Below are 19152 nucleotides of genomic sequence, written 5' to 3'. Positions count from 1 at the left end.
CCTCTTGTAGAGCTGACCATCGATCATGCTGAACCGAGCCGACCTCGTTTTGATGAGACGTGCTTTATCCCTCTCTGGGGGGAGGATCCCGGAGACCAAGTAGGTGATGATCGGCGTCATCCAGTTCGGCTCGGCATCGGTTTGCATAACCGTGGCCTCGGTTTCGACGGTGCTAGGTCTGTCCAGGATTTCGACTGGAACATGCCTGGCGGATCCGGTGTCTGTGGCCGAAGCCAGGCGCGCCAAGGCGTCGGCTCTGCAGTTCTCTGCCCTCGGGATTTGGGATATTCTGTATTCGTGGAAGTTTCCAAGTAGCAGACGAGTCTTCTCGAGGTAAGCAGTCATGCTAGGCTCTCGAGTCTCATACTCTCCCAAAATCTGATTGACGATTAGCTGAGAGTCGCTGAAGATGTTTAGTTTGGTCGCGCCGAGCTCCTTTGCCAATCTGAGCCCGGCGATGAGTGCCTCATACTCTGCTTCGTTGTTTGACGCTTGAAATCTGAAGCGAAGAGCATACTCCATCACAACTTGTTCCGGGGAGATCAGAACAAGCCCGGCTCCGCTTCCCATGGCGTTGGAAGATCCGTCCACATAGAGAGTCCAGGTGAGGAGATCAACCTGGCCGCGTTCGCCGATTGTGTTCGGATCGGCTGCTGTTGTCATAGCGTCGGTGCGTGGTGGATCCTCCGTCGAGGTGGTCGACTCACAGATGAAGTCTGACATGGCCTGACCTTTGATGGCCGTCCTGGGACGGTAGATGATGTCAAACTCGCCGAGCTCGATTGACCATTTGATGAGCCGACCCGAAGTCTCTGGTTTTGCCAGGATTTGTCTGAGCGGTTGGTCCGTCAAGACAACGATGGAATGAGCCTGGAAGTAGGGCCTTAATTTCCGAGCCGAGCTAACCAGGGCGAGAGCCATCTTCTCGAATTTTGGATACCTGGTCTCGGCATCGGCGAGGGCTCGGCTCGTATAGAAGACGGGGTGTTGTACACCGCCGACCTCTCTCACTAGAACTGAGCTGAGAGCCGAGTCAGAGACAGAGAGGTAGAGAAAAAGTTCTTCACCTTCTTCTGGTTTGGATAAGATGGGAGGTTCCCCCATGTGCCTTTTCAGATCTTGAAAGGCCTGCTCGCATTGGGGGGTCCATTCTATGCTCTTCCCTGCTCCCTTTAAGGCTTTGAAGAAAGGGAGGCACCGGTCAGTAGATTTTGAGACGAACCGGTTCAGGGCGGCAACTCTTCCAGTCAGACTCTGGATTTCCTTGCGTGTCCTTGGGGACTTCATGTTGATCAAAGCCTGGATCTTCTCCGGATTGGCTTCAATCCCCCGTTGGCTGACCAGGTAGCCCAGGAACTTTCCTGACCGAACCCCAAAGACACATTTGGCTGGGTTCAGACGCATCTGATATTCCTTCAGGACTCCGAACATGTCTGAGAGGTCCCTGACGTGATCGTCCGCCTTGATGCTTTTGACCAGCATGTCATCCACGTAAACCTCTACGGATTTGCCGATGGAAGATCTGAACATGTGGTTGACCAGCCTTTGATAGGTGGCTCCGGCGTTCTTGAGGCCGAAGGGCATGACCTTGTAACAGTACATGCCGCGATCCGTTATGAAAGATGTGCCTTCCTGGTCGGACTTGTGCATCAGGATCTGGTTGTATCCAGAGTAGGCGTCCATGAAACTGAGGAGCTGATGTCCTGCTGTTGCATCGACGAGCTGATCTATTCTGGGCAAGGGAAAACTATCCTTGGGACAAGCCCTGTTCAGATCGGTGAAGTCCACGCACATCCTCCACTTCCCGTTGTTCTTTTTCACCATGACCACGTTGGCGAGCCAGTCGGGGTAGTTAACCTCCCGGATGAACCCGTTGTTTTGCAACTTGGTTACCTCTTCAGCCATGGCGGCGTATCGGACCGGATCGTATGACCTCCTCTTCTGACGGACCGGTTTGCATCCCGGGTCAGTGTTCAGCCTGTGGGTGATCACGTCAGACGATATGCCTGGCATGTCATCGTAAGACCAGGCGAACACTTCCGCGTTGGCACGGAGGAAGTCAATTATGGCGGAGCGCTGCTCGGGGCTGATCTGAGTCCCCACTCGGACGAGCCGATCCGGTGTCTCGGCCGAGATCGGCACTTCTTCCCAGGCCTCGGCGGGAAGGGGCCGAGATTCTGGGTTCGGCTCGGAAGTGAAATCGAACGTCTCCGCCCTCGGCCACCTGCCCGAATCAGCGATGGAGTCGAGTTCCTGTGAGTCCGGTAGCTGACCCTTCTGCTTGATCGAAGCGGCGTAGCATGACCGAGCCGAGCACTGGTCCCCCTGAATGACGATGCAGTCGTCGCCCACCGGACATTTGATGAGGAGGTTGGCGTAATGGACGATGCAGTCAAGGTCGACCAGAGCCGGTCTGCCCAGAATGATGTTGTAGGCTGACGGCCGCTTGACGACAATGAAGTACGTCATGCAGGTCTTCTTGATCGGCCCCTTCCCGAGCGAAAGGGGAAGGTAGATGTGTCCGAGGGGCTGAACCACTTCTCCCCCGAACCCGACCAAGGCAGGTGTATCGGTCTCCAGCTTATCCTCGCCGATGCCCATCTGCGCGAACGCAGAGTGGTAGAGGATGTTGACTGAGCTCCCTCCGTCGACGAAGGAGCGCGCGATGGTTGTCCCGGCGACCTCAGCCACTATGACGACCGGATCATAGTGGGGGAAGATGATCTCGTTTGCCTCGTTTGGCTCAAAGGTGACCGGTGCCCAGTCCTTCCGCTGTCTTTTGGAAGTGCTGGGCTGACCTGCCTGGATCGACAAGGACTCGTGAGCTTGAGCCGCCTGTCTGACATACTCCTTCTGGGATCGGTTCGAGCTCCCCACGAAGGTTGGTCCCCCGCCGATTGATCCGATGGCAGCATCCTGGACCTCGATGGTGTTGGTGGGCTTCTTCGGCGCGGCCTTGGGTACCCTAGGCCCACCGGCCAGGAATTGATTGATCTTACCCGCCCGGGCAAGAGTCTCAATCCCGTCGCGGAGGGCGTAGCAATCACCCGTGACGTGGCCGTGATTGGAATGGTACTTGCAGAAGACGCCCTCCTTGATTTTGTCTGGGGGTGGTCCCTTGATCTCCCTTGCGACTGGGAGTTGGTCCTTGATCTTGGAGTAGATTGTCTCCAGACCGGCGTTGAGGGGAGTGTACTCCGTGTACTGGACAAACTTGGGTCCCTTGCCTAGGAGTTGGCGTGGCTCCTCGGTCCTGGTTTTCTTGGATTGGACCTGGGGTTTGGGAGTTGCAACCTCTCCCTCCTTCCTCTTGGCCGAGGTCGGCCTGGGATTCAGGGCCTCCACCTGAGCATCCCACTCCTCAGCTCGCGCCCACTTAGTGGCTTCGGCAGAAAGCTCATCGTAGGTGGAGGGAGGGTTCCTCATCAAGTGGGAGCGGAGTCCCCCGGCGTGCAGGCCTTGCATGAGGGCATTCTTAGCTGACCTATCGTCGCAATCGTCGCACTTCGTATATTCGATGTTGAAGCGGATCAGATAGGCCTTGAGGCTCTCCCCCTCCTGCTGCTTGATGAGCGACATATCGTTCAAGTTGTAGAGTCGTTCGGATACAACCCGATATCTCGCCAGAAAGGCCCTCCGGAGGTCGGAGAAGGAGTCGATGGAGTTCGGTTGGAGGGTTCGGAACCAACCCCGAGCCGAGCCCTTCAAGGTCGAAGGGAAGATTCTGCACTTCGTGGCTTCAGATGCCTGGCGGGCCTCCATGGCGTATCTGAAGCTGTCAAGATGGTCGTAGGGATCCTTGGTCCCGTCATACTGATCCATCTTGGGGGGCTTGGTGTCGCGGGAGACCTCAGCATCCATGATTCTGCTGGTGTACGGGAGGGGAAGTTCCTCCCCGTGGTCGGCTCTACCGGTATACCCCCTGGAGACCTCGACATGTCCGAGCCGATCGTGGACGCTTCGGATCTGGTCCTGGACCAAAGTCCGAACAAGATTTTCCACATTGGGCGGGGTCGGCTCGGCCGCATTTTCCCCTGAGCACTCGGCCTGGTTGCCGAGTCTCTCACTCACCGGCTGACGAGTGAGCCTCTCGCTTGCCGGTTGTCGATCTGACATGATCATGGTGGACCCCAGTCGGTCGCTCACTGATCGCCTCCCCGAGTAAGTTCCTGATGGGGAAGGATCCTGACTGGCGATAGGGCCGAGTCTATTCCGAATCGGGCCCCTGGTTTCGGCCGAACCGGCAGGACTGTTGGCCCCCAACCTTGATTGGGCCGGGGGTCGTCGATTTGTATTCGGGTCGGCACGGTCTCCGCCCGAATTCCTGGGGGCACGTTTCCCGAAAGCCGCCTGTTTTTGCTGAAGAAGACGGTGGGCGTTCAGGCATTCGGCCTGTTCGGCCGGGGGCATGTCCTCGAAGCCCGGGAAGACGTGATCCGAGTCCTGCCGATCGGTCTGGTCGTTCGGCTCGGCAGGAGTGCTTTGCCGAGAAGGAGATGGTGAAAGGACCTCCTCCTCGGTTCGGGTCCGGTGTGATCGGAAGCCCGATCGTCCACTATTCTCGAGTTGAGCACGGTGGCGTGCAAGTTCCCCGGCCAGCTCGGCCTGTTTTGCGAGCAGCTCATTATTCTGCTTCAGGAGTGCATTCTCAGCGGCCAGATGTCGCTGACTCTCCTTAAGGAGTTTGTGAGCGGCTCGGATTTTGGAGGGACCTTTGGACTTTGGCGTCCTGGGGAGTTGTGCTCCCCTCGTTTTCTCAGGTGTCTCAGGCTGATGTTGTTCATCATTCTGAGACGCTCCTGAAGAAGAACTGGTGTCCCGAAATATGGTAGTCATGATGACTTGCGTGGAGGAAGAGCTTAGCGTTTGCGGTGATGAACACAACGGCTGAAGTCAGCTTCCCACAGACGGCGCCAATCTGTTGATGCAAATTCTCGTAAGGTAGATGCAACAACTTAGATATGCTGATCTGGCTGATCAAGTGCTTCGCTGGATGATGAAGTGGATGCTGGTTGAGATCTTCCTGTAGATAAAAACAAGATCAAAGGAGATGGACCGGTGTGGTACCAGCCAAACACACTCCGATGAAGAAATCAGTGGTGGTGTTTGATGGTGGATGAGGAAGAACAAAGGAAGAACTTGGGAGAATGGGAAGAACAAGGCAAATGTTCTGGGTTATTCTCAGCAAGTTGGGTAGGCTCTTCTTTGGATGGAAATGCAAAGTGTTTAGCGTGTGTATTGATAGATTGCTAGATGCTTCATTTTGTGCATATGTGGTGCCTTATATAGGCAAAGGAAAACTTAATGAATAAGTTACCTGCATGTGAATGAATGGTTGCCAGAGACCCACGCACCTGGTCAGACCTAGTTGCATGCTCAGCTGCTTGCTTCCTCAGCATTGAATGCTGCATTAAATGCAAGGTTGGAAGGTCCAGGCAAACTGTCCAGCAGTCATGAATGCAAGCCTGATATTCTGTCTGTCAGAAGATTGTGTCAGGTGCATTCAAGTGTGGCGGTTCGTCCCATCGTGATCTTCCTGGGAATGGCGGCGGAGAGCCGAGCCGAGCCGATACGAACACATGTTTTCATGTGAAGACACGAAGTCCATGTGTGGTCGGATCGGGCATGGGATTCCAGGCCGAGCCGGTCCCATAAACTGGGGGTCTTTCCGAGCTCTAACTGGTCGACGCCAGAACCCGAAAAGAGGCCATCTCCTGTGCCGAGCCGAGCCGGACCGGGATGATCGTGGGAAGATGGACACTCGATCCCATGGAAGATCATCGGTTCGGCTCGGACCGAACATGGAGGGCCGGCGTGGAGATCCGGTCTGAGCTGGCAGAGGCGATGACGAGTGGTGATGACGTGGGGGTCAAAGTTTTGACCACTGAGAGTCAACTCCGAAGTGGATGTTGACCAGCCACGTGTCGAGCTGTGATTAGCTGTTCGGATTGATGTGGATTTTCCCACAAACAATTATTATTATTATTATTTTTTTTTTGCAGTCTAACTCTAGTACTCCTGAGAGAGGAGAGAAAAAAAAACCTAGCAGGTTTGAGAAAAAAAAAACCAATGCTTTGTTGGTGGATCTTGGTACTTTGTCTGGGTTTTGATTTGGCTAAAGTTCTTGCTTGTGTTCTTGTGGTCTGTGTGTTCTTGCTTGTGTTCTTGTGGTCTATGTGTTTTGATTTTTTATCTTTTTGTTCTTTTTTCTGTTTTGTGTTTGTTATGTTAGTCGTTGGGTTGTGCCTTTTGGGTTTTCCTCTTTGTAAGGTTGGGTTTTGCCTTTTGAGTTTTTCTCTTTGAAAGGTTCTGCTTTTTTAGGCTTCTTAATGAATCAGTTGTTTCCTTAAAAACAAAAAACCGTACTGATGGTCCATATTTACCTTTTTTGCAAATTAACATTTGCAATAACAATTATGTAGAATGATAGGCGTATTTTGTTAGGACCACCTAGTAATATAGTGTAATGATTTAAAAGATATGACACAAGAATTATGTCATGTAATTTACTAAAGAAAACAATAGTTAGACATGTACACGCTCCTCAGTCCTCTCAGTCGTCAAGTCAAGCGCGTGAGTTAGTTGTGTAGGTGATCGAGTTTATTTGTTTTAACATGTACACGGCTGTAATATTTTTTTAGTTTTATTTAATATTATTAATTTTTTTTGTTTTTCCTTTGGTTTTAAAGGGTAAATTTGAAACTCCCTGCAAAATAGTTTTTGAGTATGCAGTGAGTTAATAGAGGAGGTTCGTTTAGAATTTTCCAAGGAATAGACAGCTAAGATTGAGGTAAGGAAAATAATAAATAGAAAATAAAGGTTAACACGCAAACATAAAAGTATTTATTCAATAAAATCGCAGGCAAGGAAAAGTGCTTACATCACAAACAACGAGGGTGAGAAATAGGAAGACCCTTATTGCCATTCTTACCCAAACCACACCCCACCAGCCTAACAAGCATCACATGTCTCAGCCAGCCTCTTTTTTTTTTATTTGTTTTGTTAAGTTGACTATCAATAATGAGCACTACAAAACTTTGTAGGGAGCAAAACTTGCGGTACATTTGACGTAGAGTACAACATCAGAGAAACTATCTCATGAAAGGGAAAGCTGGGTGTCAAAACCCAAGCATGGCAGATGAGGGGCCGTTGTTATAACTTATAGCAGGCCATCCTGCTCGTCCTACCTCATATTACTCGGCCACAACCATCTCCAATAGTAGTGCCACAACGAGACAAATGAAGGCTCCTGCAGATAGTGCTATGCAGGGGGGGGGGGGTAAGATTTAGGCAATTAGGTGGGAAGGAGATGAGGACCTCTCTTTCCTTTTACCTGTGACAGTTGTGGCTTTATCATTGTGACTGGCAACAAACTCTGACGTGCATGAGTTGAGTAATTCATGGTTGCTGCAGAGACCATTTTGAGATGCTGGCAAATTCTGTGAAACCTCACCGAAAGCTTTAGATACACTTGGCCGGCTAATGCAGAGCCAGGTTCTTGCCAACTCCTGACAGCTGTCATTGGCTATAGGCACATGCCATGATCCATTTTCTGATTCCTGAAATAGAATGGTATCTCAATACTCCATAGTAGAATTATAACTAGATAAGTTTCTCACCAATGCTAATTACCAAAGCAATGAAGAATTTATGCACTGATAGGCCGTGCTTTGCCTTTAAATATTTACAATAACAATCCAACTCGTGAAGATTGTCTTCATTTTGTTGTACAACTAAGATTTTATTTCAAAATCATTTGAATGAAGCATGAAGCACTCGAAAGCATTCTTCCAGCTTCAAAGGCTGGGAATAAAAAGGCAAACCAAAACAGAATTATACTGATTAAGTTCCATTTGAGGCGCCATTTAGGGATCATATTCATTTTTGACCAAGTTCAAGTCCATTTGACTATAAAATAATGTGTAATGTTGCATTTGGATGAGGTATTTGGGTGTACCAAGGAATTTCTAAACGATGAAATTTGTAAAGATGGAATTTAAGGTCCAAGGATATGTAAACTTACCTATTTGGCTAACCTATTAAGCATGATGAGGTTTAACTTTATAGGGTCTGGAGCAGCGTCAGGCGTCAGTTGCTCAGCGTAGAGTCTAGGGGCCAGGTCATAGGCTATATTGCATGGATACGAGATAGAAAAGGATACGATACGCAACAAAATTCCAAAAACTAGGATACAGATACAGCAAGGATAGGACAATTAAAGTAGTATATATTGTATATACTTTGAAAAATAATTTAAATAATAAATAATTTAGTGCAGTGATGTGTAAGGTGAGTCTTTCTTCTTTTTTTTCTTCTCTTTCTTCTGTTTCTTCTACTCTTTTGCTCTTTAATAGACAATCATTGGAAAAGTGAGTCTTTCTTCTTTTTTTTCTTCTCTTTCTTCTGTTTCTTCTACTCTTTTGCTCTTTAATAGACAATCATTAGAAAAGAAAAACCCTAGCCCCTTTTGTCAAATGTGTCAAAAGTCAACAGATACTCCCAAGTTTGTATTGGGGCCGTATGGGTCCAGGTTTGTGCCTACAGTTTGGTCTGGGTCCAAAGTATGGGGTTTGTAACTAGATGTCTAGGCTCATATCCTATTGACAAGATTTGGAAATAACACCTATTTATGTGAAATTTTACGATGGGATTTTGAACTCTACATCCCTTCATAAATTCACAAATCTCGTATTAAGTTCCCAAAAAAAGTACTTTAGCAAAATGGGATTTTAAATCCTATGCTAACATTGAATCCCACCTCAATCTCCTCATCCAAACACACCCTAATTAAGCACTATATTATTATCTTTTTTTGTTTGTTGAACCTATATTCTTATTATCTAAGAGCTATTTAATAGATATGATGGTGGGATGGTGGTGGATGTGGCTTTTTTCTTGAAATCTCACTGTGTTGGGATTTAGAAATTTACACCTATTTAAGACTTATGACTTCTTCTCCACGTTGAATTTAAAATTGTAATTGTTTATAACCCAACAAGTAATAATATGTCATTTCCTAAAAACCATGTTTAATTTCTCCATCCAAACACATCCTTAATACGATGAACTATTGGCCTCAAGGCTTGAACATGAAAACATGGTCATCACCATAAGAACATGCCATCAGGTATGAGAACATGTGATAGTAAATCAATCAGATTAGATAGGGAATTTGATGTGAAAGTCACAGTAAGAACATGCCATCAGACGTAACCAAAATGAAAAATTGAAAATGGTACCTGGATGACTGAAGAATATGGGGGTGGCATCTGAAGTTTCAGATTGCATTTGACAAAAGTATATCGAACCTGCAAAACATGATGCAAGATAAATTATAATATAGAAAATTCATGAGTGTGTATGGATCAGTTGGGTTCATATTTGAGGCAAACCAAAGCCCAATCAATTGAGATTTTAAGAATTAAAACCAAAAGAAACTATGAAAACATATCACAAAACCAATATGCAGAAACATTGGATCAGATTCATTTTGTTTATTGTAATGGGGAGTGGAGTTTTGCTGCAAAGAGGTTAATACAAGTTTCTCTAATTTCCATCAACCACAATAAATATTCAATACAATAACAAGGATTCTGCTTATACTGTCACTAGAGCTTGATTAAATATCTGGCAGTGGGGAATCTGGGAAGCAACAAAACTCCGGACTTTGTGTTTGTGTTTAATTTATCCAAATCAAAGCATGGTAGCACCTACAGTGGCTAGAAAAGGAGATCGAAAGAAAGAGACATCACTGCATGGGAAAGAGAATTGCTAAAGGGGCACAGTTGCAGGCAAAGTAATAGTGAGAGATAAGGAGGGTAGGAGTTGAAGAGGTTTAGGGATAAGGGATTCTTTAACATCAAATACATGGTGTACCAAAATTCAAACCTAAAATAACATGCAAGACATCTTGCCTGAAATCTGTTTGAGGGATATAAGAAATGTAGGTAGAGAGATATGAGTTGTTTTCATTTGATAAGAAATAAAATAACAATTAATTTTAAAAAAAAAAAAACAATGAGCAAAGCAAAACATCTTAGTAACTTATTATAAGACCAATTAAGACTTTTGCTCAATAAATCACACTCCTCCATGGCCTTTGATAGAACAAAAAAGATTAGGCATTATGAGAAAACAGAGTTTCATATCATGCAAAACCATATGAATTCTTCAATTTTGGAAAGTAAACTATTTGATATGCTAGGATTTCTAAGGTAAACAAAAAAGACAACATCTACAAATGATCTGTTAGATGACAATGTGAAGAGCACATATAAACCAAGCCTTAGGGGAAAAAAAAAGAGGGGGGTGGAAATGAGAAAGTCCAGAACATATGTAAAAATATGTTGGATGAGACTGTCACAAACCACATACCTGATGCCTCTCTTTCCATTTGAGAAAGAAGCTGCTCCCTAGGAGTTCAAAAATATGATCTCTCATTTCATCATTTGTAACGAGCAAGCACTTGAGCTTTACGGCAGCATAGAGCCAATACCTGAGTCATAGAAATAAATGTAATTCGTGTATTCCAAACATATCAGTCATGATGCTTAAAATGATGAACACGGGTCACCGGAGTGCAATAAATGGTACTTCATAAATCAATATTTTCATCAAATGGTAAGTATATGCCCGTGTACATGGTTTTTTCTAAACAAAGAGGGAGGGGGAGAGGAAGGGAGATAGAGATGGAAAGAGAACAATCAGTGTAAAAAAAAAAAAAAAGTTCATTCAACATAAATGAAGGAAACAAGCAATAAAATTCAGGGAGTACTAAATTGCAGGTGCATACCAATCATCATTGGAACCGTTTGGTGTGGCATAAAGAATACCTTTATCCATCCACTCCTCAACAAGTTTTCTATGGGAAGGATTTTCCAAAAGTGCCCGGAAGCGTCTATTATGCAAGACAATAAGTGGCCATTTCTCTCCACTCCTACTGTACAATTCTTTCACAACAGCATCAAGCTGCTCTATTATAGAACAGAAACATAATGTCATGATTACACACGACTGAACGGACTATAAAATAAAAGGAGACAGACAAAATAAAAGCGCTACCACCATTTTCAGATTTACAACCTGAGAAAGACTGAATCCACCTTCTGCAAAATTCTGCTGGTAGAGCCCAACATTAGCCCCATCCACTATAGCTTCATAATCAGCACGCTTGTCCAGCCAATCCTTTATTATGATATGAAAAAAGGAAGAAAAAGAATAATTAGGGTAGGTTTGCAAAGTACTTATTTTTATAAGAGTTTGCAGAGTAGTTTTAATCCAAAAATCATGAAAGAGAACATATTAAATGCATTGCTTTTGCAACTTTCATCTTCTTCTTAGCCTCAACTACTTTACTTCACTTCATAAATTTTTAATTTGTCACCAATGGAACTATTTGAAGACAAAACAAGTGTGGAAAGACCAAGTGCCAAGACAAACAAAAATTGAAGAAACACCACCAAAAGCTTTTACCCAAGCATCTCGATGCTATCAAAGGTTTCCATTTTCCATTCTTCCAAATAGTAAATATGCAATCAAACATTAAGGATTTACAGTACAAACCCCGTATATTTCGTCTTCCCATTTTCATAATTTAACCAATTTATCCTGGAAAAAATGATATTTTTTCCTGAATAAGTAAATCAATTGTAATAATCAAAAGGATTAAAAAAAAAATCTGGCATACGCATGAATATACCTCTTAAAAAGTGTTACTCTAGTCTCTAGCCAACACAAGAATTCAAAGTCATAAAAGTCTGAACAACAAATAGCAAACTTTACTATTAAAAGACTTTGCCTCACCTGGAACTCACTGAAATTCGACTTAGCTTCCCTTTCCATTGCCAAAGCAGCAACAGACTGCGCAAACCTCTCCGTCTCCGCACAATCAATGTCCACACAAACCAAACGCTCACCGCATTCACAACACCGGCTGCTGCTCGAATCCACATTGGCTCTCCGCACTGCCCAATCCCCCGTCCCAATCCACCCCTGCCCGTGCCACCCTCCTCCATTCCTCAAAACTGCCTCTCTGACCCGACCCGAATCCCAATTCACCTCACCCACGTCACAAGCCCTCCCACCCCTAAACCAATCCTGAATGACCTTCACTGTCGACTCACTCACACACCTCACAGCATTCCTCAGCTTATGCAGGTACCCATAAACCCTCTCCGCCCTTCCCGTTTCCGCGCTCACCTTCAACAGTGCCGCAATCTCCAGTTCCTCTAAGCTCACCCCCACCATATTCACATACTCCTCCACCTCATACGCCTTCTCCGCCTCCAACTTCTCGCAAAAGCAGAACAACGCCGGGTCACAAGTGCGCAGCCTCGGCGCCACACTGTACTTCTCCAGACCCTTGACCAGCTCAAAAGCGTAATCCCCGTCGCCCTTTGCCGCGGCAAGCCGGGCGACGGCGGTGATGGTGGCCTCGTTTGGGACGACGCCGATCGCCGACATGTGGTCAAACACGCGGAAGCCATAGTCCAGAGCCAATTGCTTGAGCGAGGGGTCATCGGCGGGCACGGAGTTGGAGCAGAGGTAGAGGAGGGTGTTGAAGTGGTAGTGGTTGAGCCGCGTGTTCTGCGAAACCGCGGATTCGTAAAGCGAGATTGCGCCGTTGAGGTCCTTGTTCTTGGAGCAGAGAGTGAGGGAGGAGTGGAATTGGGTCTCGGGGGTTTGCTTCTTCGTCTTCTTTGGGGTCCCCATTGGAGTGTAGAGTCTGGACTAGGGTTTGGGGAAAAGGGAAATAGAATTGTACAAAATCGGCGGTTACTGGTTTTGGAATGTTTAAATCCGTATGGGCTGGGCTTAGAGGCTGTTACAAATAACATTGGGCCATTAGATTTAGATTGGATAACATTAGTCTCATCTCAGCATTCGCTTTTTTATTGCACTTGTTTCAAAACACCCTTCCAAGGCTCCAACGCTCTATTTGGGTGTCACTGCAGTGCAGTTGCAGGTGATGTAGCCATATAATGACTTTTCTCAGTTTTTAACAGTTATTTGAATGTGGTGGCAAAAAAACAAAACAGTTATTTGAATGTGAGAGAGTACCCTTTATGGGTATAGTATTTATAATTTGTACTATTTTATTAGGGATACAAAGTTGTCATTGTAATAAAATAAAGGGAAATTTTATTAAATAACATTTTTTAATACAAAACTAACTTTTTTAATACAAAACTAACTTTTTTAACCCTTAGCTCCCAACTTAATTTTTTTTTACTCTTTTGCCTATTTTCGGATAAAAATACCCTTGTATATATGTTTCTCTTTCCACCCTAAATCCTCAAAGATCATCTTTCGGACATTAAATAATCGTTCATTTTTTAGGCCTCACTTCAAATATCATCTTTGTAAAAAATCTCATAAATTGGAAGTTTTTTAGCCATTTGATTATAATAACAACTATTTATATGCTTTTATCAAAACACAATGTTCGTCCATTTATTTGATTACAGTTAGATAACCAAATGGTTTCTATTTAATTAATTTTTTACAATGATAATTTTTGAAGTATGGCTTAAAGAATGGACGGTTCGGATTCTAAAATTACTCATGTGGTGGACCCAAAAATGTGGTTAACTTCGTATTAACTTGCTAACCAGTTAACTTTAGAGTTTTATTATATATATATATATATTAGGAGCGCTACTTCAGAGTTAACTGGTTAGCAAGTTCATATGAAACTAATCACATTTTTGGGCTCACCACACGATATAATCTTATAATTTGAATCGTTCATTTTTTAGACTCCACTTCAGAGATCATCTTTGTAAAAAATCTCCAAAATCGAAAGTCATTTAGCCATTTGATTATAATAACAATCATTTATATGCTTTTATCGAAAATAATGTTCGTCTATTTATTTTATCATAATTTGAAAACTAAATAATTTTTAATTTGGTTGATTTTTTGCAATTATGATCTTTGAAGTAGGGCTCAAAACATGGATGGTTCATATTATGAGATTAGTTATGTAGTGGACTCGAAAAGATGATTAGGTTCGTATTAACTTGCTAACCATTTAGTTTTAGAGCATTTTTGTATATATATATATATATATATATATACAGGCCCTTTACATTGAGAGATCCCTCAAATAATCTTATTTAAAGGATGCCTCATGGGGCCCACTTCATATAGTATTTCAACGATCTGAATTAACCGTTTATTTTTTAGGTCTCTATTTAATGATCATCCTTGCAAAAAATTAGACAAATCGGAAACCATTTAGTTATCTAACTTTGATAAAATAAATAGACGAACAAAATATTTTTGATAAACACTTGTAATGATGATCATTTAATCAAACAGATAAATGGTTTCCGATTTAGCCAATATATTTGCAAGGATGATCTTTTAACGAAGACCTAAAATATGGATGGTTCTGATCATCAAATACAATGTGGAGTAGGCTCGGGTAACAAGAGATCCCTCATTTACCTTTAAATGAGGGAACCCTTAATGGAAGAGATTTATATATATACATATAAGTGCTCTAAAGCTAACGGGTTAGCAAGTTAATGTGAAAATAACATGGCCCACTACACGATGTAATCTCATAATCTCAATTGTTCATTTTTTAAGTCTCACTTAAAATATTATCTTTGTAAAAAAATCTCCAAAATTGGAAGTCATTTAGTCATTTGATTATAATAACAATCATTTAGATGTTTTTTTTATCGAAAACTGTGTTTGGTCTATTTATTTGATCATAGTTAGATGATTAAATGATTTCCGATTTGATTGCTTTTTTGCAATGATAGTCTTTAAAGTGAGGTCTAAAAAATGAACGGTTTGAATTATGAGAATAGTCAAGTGGTTAGCTCAAAAAAGTGGTTAGCTTCGTATTAACTTGCTAACCAGTTAACTTTAAAATGCTCATATATCTATATATGTATAAGTATATGCAAAACTAAAAGATTTAGGAAAAAAATTAACTAGGTAAAATATTTTGAGGGTCTATTAGAAGCTTTCATTATAAAATTGGCTTACAAGATGAGGCCTCTGCCCAAATGGTGGTCCAAGGCATGAGCCTTGCTCGCCTTGGGCTTGGGCCGGCCAAACCTATAACAAAAAAGAAATAAAATAAGAGACTCATTTGGGTACGACTGAGAAAATGGAAAAAAAAAAAAAAAAAAAAAAACGATTCATGACATTTCGGGTACTATGAATTAATGGTCCTTCTTATGTTCTCATAAATGATTCCTTAAATGATTATTTGGGTATGAACACGTTGTAGGTCAATGTCAGTGGCACGCTCTAGACACTGATCAACCATCGAATGGTCACATAAGTATAGAGTTGAATCATGCAAATAAATGAGAACCATTGATATAAAAAATCAAATCGTAAGGCCAAATACAAAATAATTGAAGGCAAAATATATGATGAAAAGCTGTGACCCCAATTAAATGGCTATGATGAAGAGATGCAAGGCTTATGTACTCCAGTCATTTTCTTGCAGTCACACAATTATTAAATTCAGTATTCTAAAGAATGTTTTAGTTTTTGTTGTCCAGGTTTGATTGTAATTTTAGAGGTAATTTTCAAGTACCAGTTAGTAAACTCTTATATACAAATGGGAACATATAACACCTTAAATTAATAATAAAAGTGATAACACACCTCAAAAGCCATATATTATCGATCACTTCTATCACATGTATTCTCAGTTTCTCACTACCTTTTCATTACGTATGCAATTACATCTTTGGCAGCAGTTGATTCAGTGTCGGCAGTTTGGCTGCAATCAAACTTAAATATATGTTTTTCTCTACTCTTCTAGTTAGCTGGATGTCAGCTGAGTCGCTGGCCTCATAAGTTCAATTTCATTTGTCAAACGTACCTATCTGGACGACATCATTATTTGGATGAGATAGAGGCGCGTAGATGATACTTCGATTGTTTTTTTTTTTTTTGTAAAATACAGTAAATGCATCTGCAAAATCAGTGTATTTGCACAAAAAAATCAGTGCATCTATAAAAATACAACAAGTACATCTGCGAAATCAGTGCAGCTGTAAAAATACAACGTGTATTCCATTGCCCCCAGCACAAATAGGCAAACTGGCAAAACTCTTGAGGTTGATAACACAGCCTTGGCATACAAAAATAAATCTGGAATTTACCATTTCGCCACAACCATGGAGTAATCACTCTAAAATGATGAGGAGTTGGCAGCCACTTATCATGATAAATACTGACTCGCCAACCCACTCGCCACCGTAAACCTTCATTTAACAAATCCTTCGTGCATCCACCTCCTCCTAATTGTATGTGTCAAAATAATTTTGCACACATTATTAAGACATGGAAAATTCATGTTGTTTTTCCCATCAAATTATTGATTTATTATTTACTAGATCAACTAATCGACAAATAATTTTACCCATTGAAAAGAAACCCCAAATTAATTATGCCCCTTTCAGTCCAAAATCAATTTTTCTCTTTGATCTCAAACTTGTTATATGTATTTATTCCTGTGATTCTCTGACATCAGAAACATCAAAATTATCAAAATCAAAGTGAAATGAAGTCACCATGGCATCATTTTCTTTGAGACAAACTTCATCTCGATCTGCCATCATCATCATCATCACCATATATCTCCTTATTCTCTCATCTGCTATGGAAGTTGAAGGCTCCAGGCCTCTTTTTTATAATCTAAATTGATCGAATTTGATCTGGGGTTGTGAATTTTTTTTTTATTGTTTATTTTTCATAATTAAGGTTTTTTTTTTTGGCCAAGTGAAGAAATCCATTAAAGAACAAAGCCCACAGACAATACAAACAATAAAACAGAAAAACTAAAGTAGCATACTACAAGCAATCAAAACAAACCTAACAGCTCACCACAGTAAAGCAAACAAAACTAGAATCAAACAACATAGCAGTAAGCCCCACAACAACTGCAAAGGATAGAACCTAGTCACTTGGCAGCCCATCACTCACCAAAATGCCCAGGATAGAGGATGGAGTGCAGAGACTCATTCCAAACAACACATCCTCCATTTGGCTAGCCTAGAGACTGCATCAGCAGCTCTGTTAACTAGCTTGTCTAAGAATAAAAAAAAATTGAAATAGTCTTTTAGCAAATGAATAATGAGGTGGATTTCAGAATTTTAAATGTTTTAAATGAATAGGACACCAAATTATGGCACAAAATTAGAGCACCTTATCATTGACTATATTATCAATTGATTTTTTTATTTTTGATTTGATGTCTAAATTTGTTCATACATTAAGGATAACCTTTGGTTTGAACTCACAGCTAGTCGTTGTTTTGTATTATAATACATAAATCAATACTTCCAAAAGGTCGCAGAAAGACATTTAAATACATTTTCTCAATCACATGTGCAATTCAATTAATAAATTGATATTGACTTTATGTACAAGTACACTACCGCATAATCGCATTGCCTATTAATTGGTTTAGGCTATTTCCTATTGATAGAAGACTATCTGTCTTGAAGGCATGACTAATGGTGGACAACACCAAATCAATTGGTTAGCTGGAGATGATAAAGACATCAAGGAGAATCATATTTTGAGAACATTTATAATTTCACTTACACTTAATGCAATTATACATATGGTGTAAGATTAGTGTACAACACTCAACCAAAACAATTGGTACTGCTTACAGAGGTCGACAATAGCTAATATAAGGACCAGATATTCTGATATTAAAAATTTGAAAGTTTCATTTTCTTTTTAAGATGTTTTTTTAGAAGAAAAGAAAAAAGTATCTTTAACTTGAACGAACGGTGAAAGATTGACATGCAAATTTCTTTGCTCTTGATCTCTTCAGAAGTGGGATCTCACATTTAGGCTTATTTATGAGATCGCTCATGGAACTTACTCCACATTGTATTTCCATAATTGGAATTGTCTACTTTTTTTGTCTCCATTGAAAGATTGTGCTTGCAAAAAATTACGTTAATCGAAAACCATTTGACCGTTAATTAAATGATCACCATTTTAAATGTTTCTTGAAAATATTTTGTTCGTCTATTTATTTGATCAAAGTTTGATAGTTTAATGGTTTCCGATTTACTTAACCTTTTGTAAGGATGATCTTTCAATATAGACTTAAAAAATAGATAGTTCGGATCGTTGAAATATAATGTGGAGTGGGCCCCACATTGGGATCCCACAAATATGAGATTTCACACTTGAAACTCTCTGTATATACATAAAGAGCACTCAAATAGTAAATAGTATATATATATATATATACCATTTACTATTTGAGGGATTCTTTAAATAAGCCCCTTCTATTTACTATTTATCATTACTATATATTTACTATACAGGTCTCTTCTATTGAAAGATTCTTTAAAGAGATAATTAGGTTTAGATCCTTTAGAAAAACAGTTTTTAGATGGAGATCGGGGGTAGTTTAAAATTTATAAAAAAATTCTTTTAATTCATAATAATTTATAAGAAATTTTTTTTAATTCATAATAAAGTTCTTTCCCGATTTGAAGGGTATTTCCCCTCCTAGGGTGTAGAGTGGGTTTTGTAGAGGCTGCATGTTAGGTTTTAACTCCGAGATTTTAGGCGGAGTCTAAAATCTTGGAGTTAAAACCTAATATAAAACCGTCAAAAAAGAAAATTAAAATGACTTAATTAAAAACCCTAAATCGCTACTGGTCTTAGTTTAAAAAAAACTCATAAAATGGACTGAACTCTAAGTCTCCCTTCTTTAAATAAGATTATTTAAAGGATCTTTTGTGCAGTCCACTTCATATTGTACTCTATTTTTTTTTTTTTTGTCAATTGAAGGATCGTTCTTGCAAAAAATTAAGTAAATCGAAAATTATTTGACCATTGGTTAAATGGTCACTATTTTAAGTGTTTATTGAAAAATATTTTGTTTTTCTATTTATTTGATCAAAATTACATATCTTAATAGTTTTTTATTTGTCTAAGTTTTTGCATAAATTATTTTGGAATACAGACCTACAAAATAAACAGTTCGGATCATTAAATTATAGAATGGGGCCCATATGGATCCCTTAAATAAAATTATTGAAAGAATCCATCAATAATGGACCTATATATATATAGGAGAATGATCCATGACACTAAATTTTTGACACAAGTTTTTAATGGGGCTTATTTTATATATAATTT

General features: G+C 41.3%; 1 protein-coding gene across 1 annotated transcript; it reads right to left on the bottom strand.

Moving 5' to 3' along the window:
* Window positions 1-6819: 6819 nt before the first annotated feature.
* On the bottom strand, window positions 6820-13542 carry LOC147299012 (proteinaceous RNase P 2-like). Its single transcript, XM_086253981.1, has 6 exons — window positions 11803-13542; window positions 11083-11184; window positions 10793-10968; window positions 10375-10495; window positions 9240-9308; window positions 6820-7559 (listed from the first exon to the last, which is right to left on the bottom strand). Exons 1-6 carry the CDS (start codon window positions 12709-12711, stop codon window positions 7287-7289), a joined length of 1650 nt encoding a protein of 549 aa, XP_086110107.1. The 5' UTR covers window positions 12712-13542; the 3' UTR covers window positions 6820-7286.
* Between the last annotated feature and the right edge of the window lie 5610 nt (window positions 13543-19152).

Source organism: Dryas octopetala, chromosome 1 (assembly GCF_963921425.1).
Source record: "Dryas octopetala chromosome 1, drDryOcto1.1, whole genome shotgun sequence".
NCBI classification, from domain to species: Eukaryota; Viridiplantae; Streptophyta; class Magnoliopsida; order Rosales; family Rosaceae; genus Dryas; species Dryas octopetala.
Note: the sequence above shows the minus strand (reverse complement) of the source record. Positions and strands in the feature narration are given on the sequence as shown.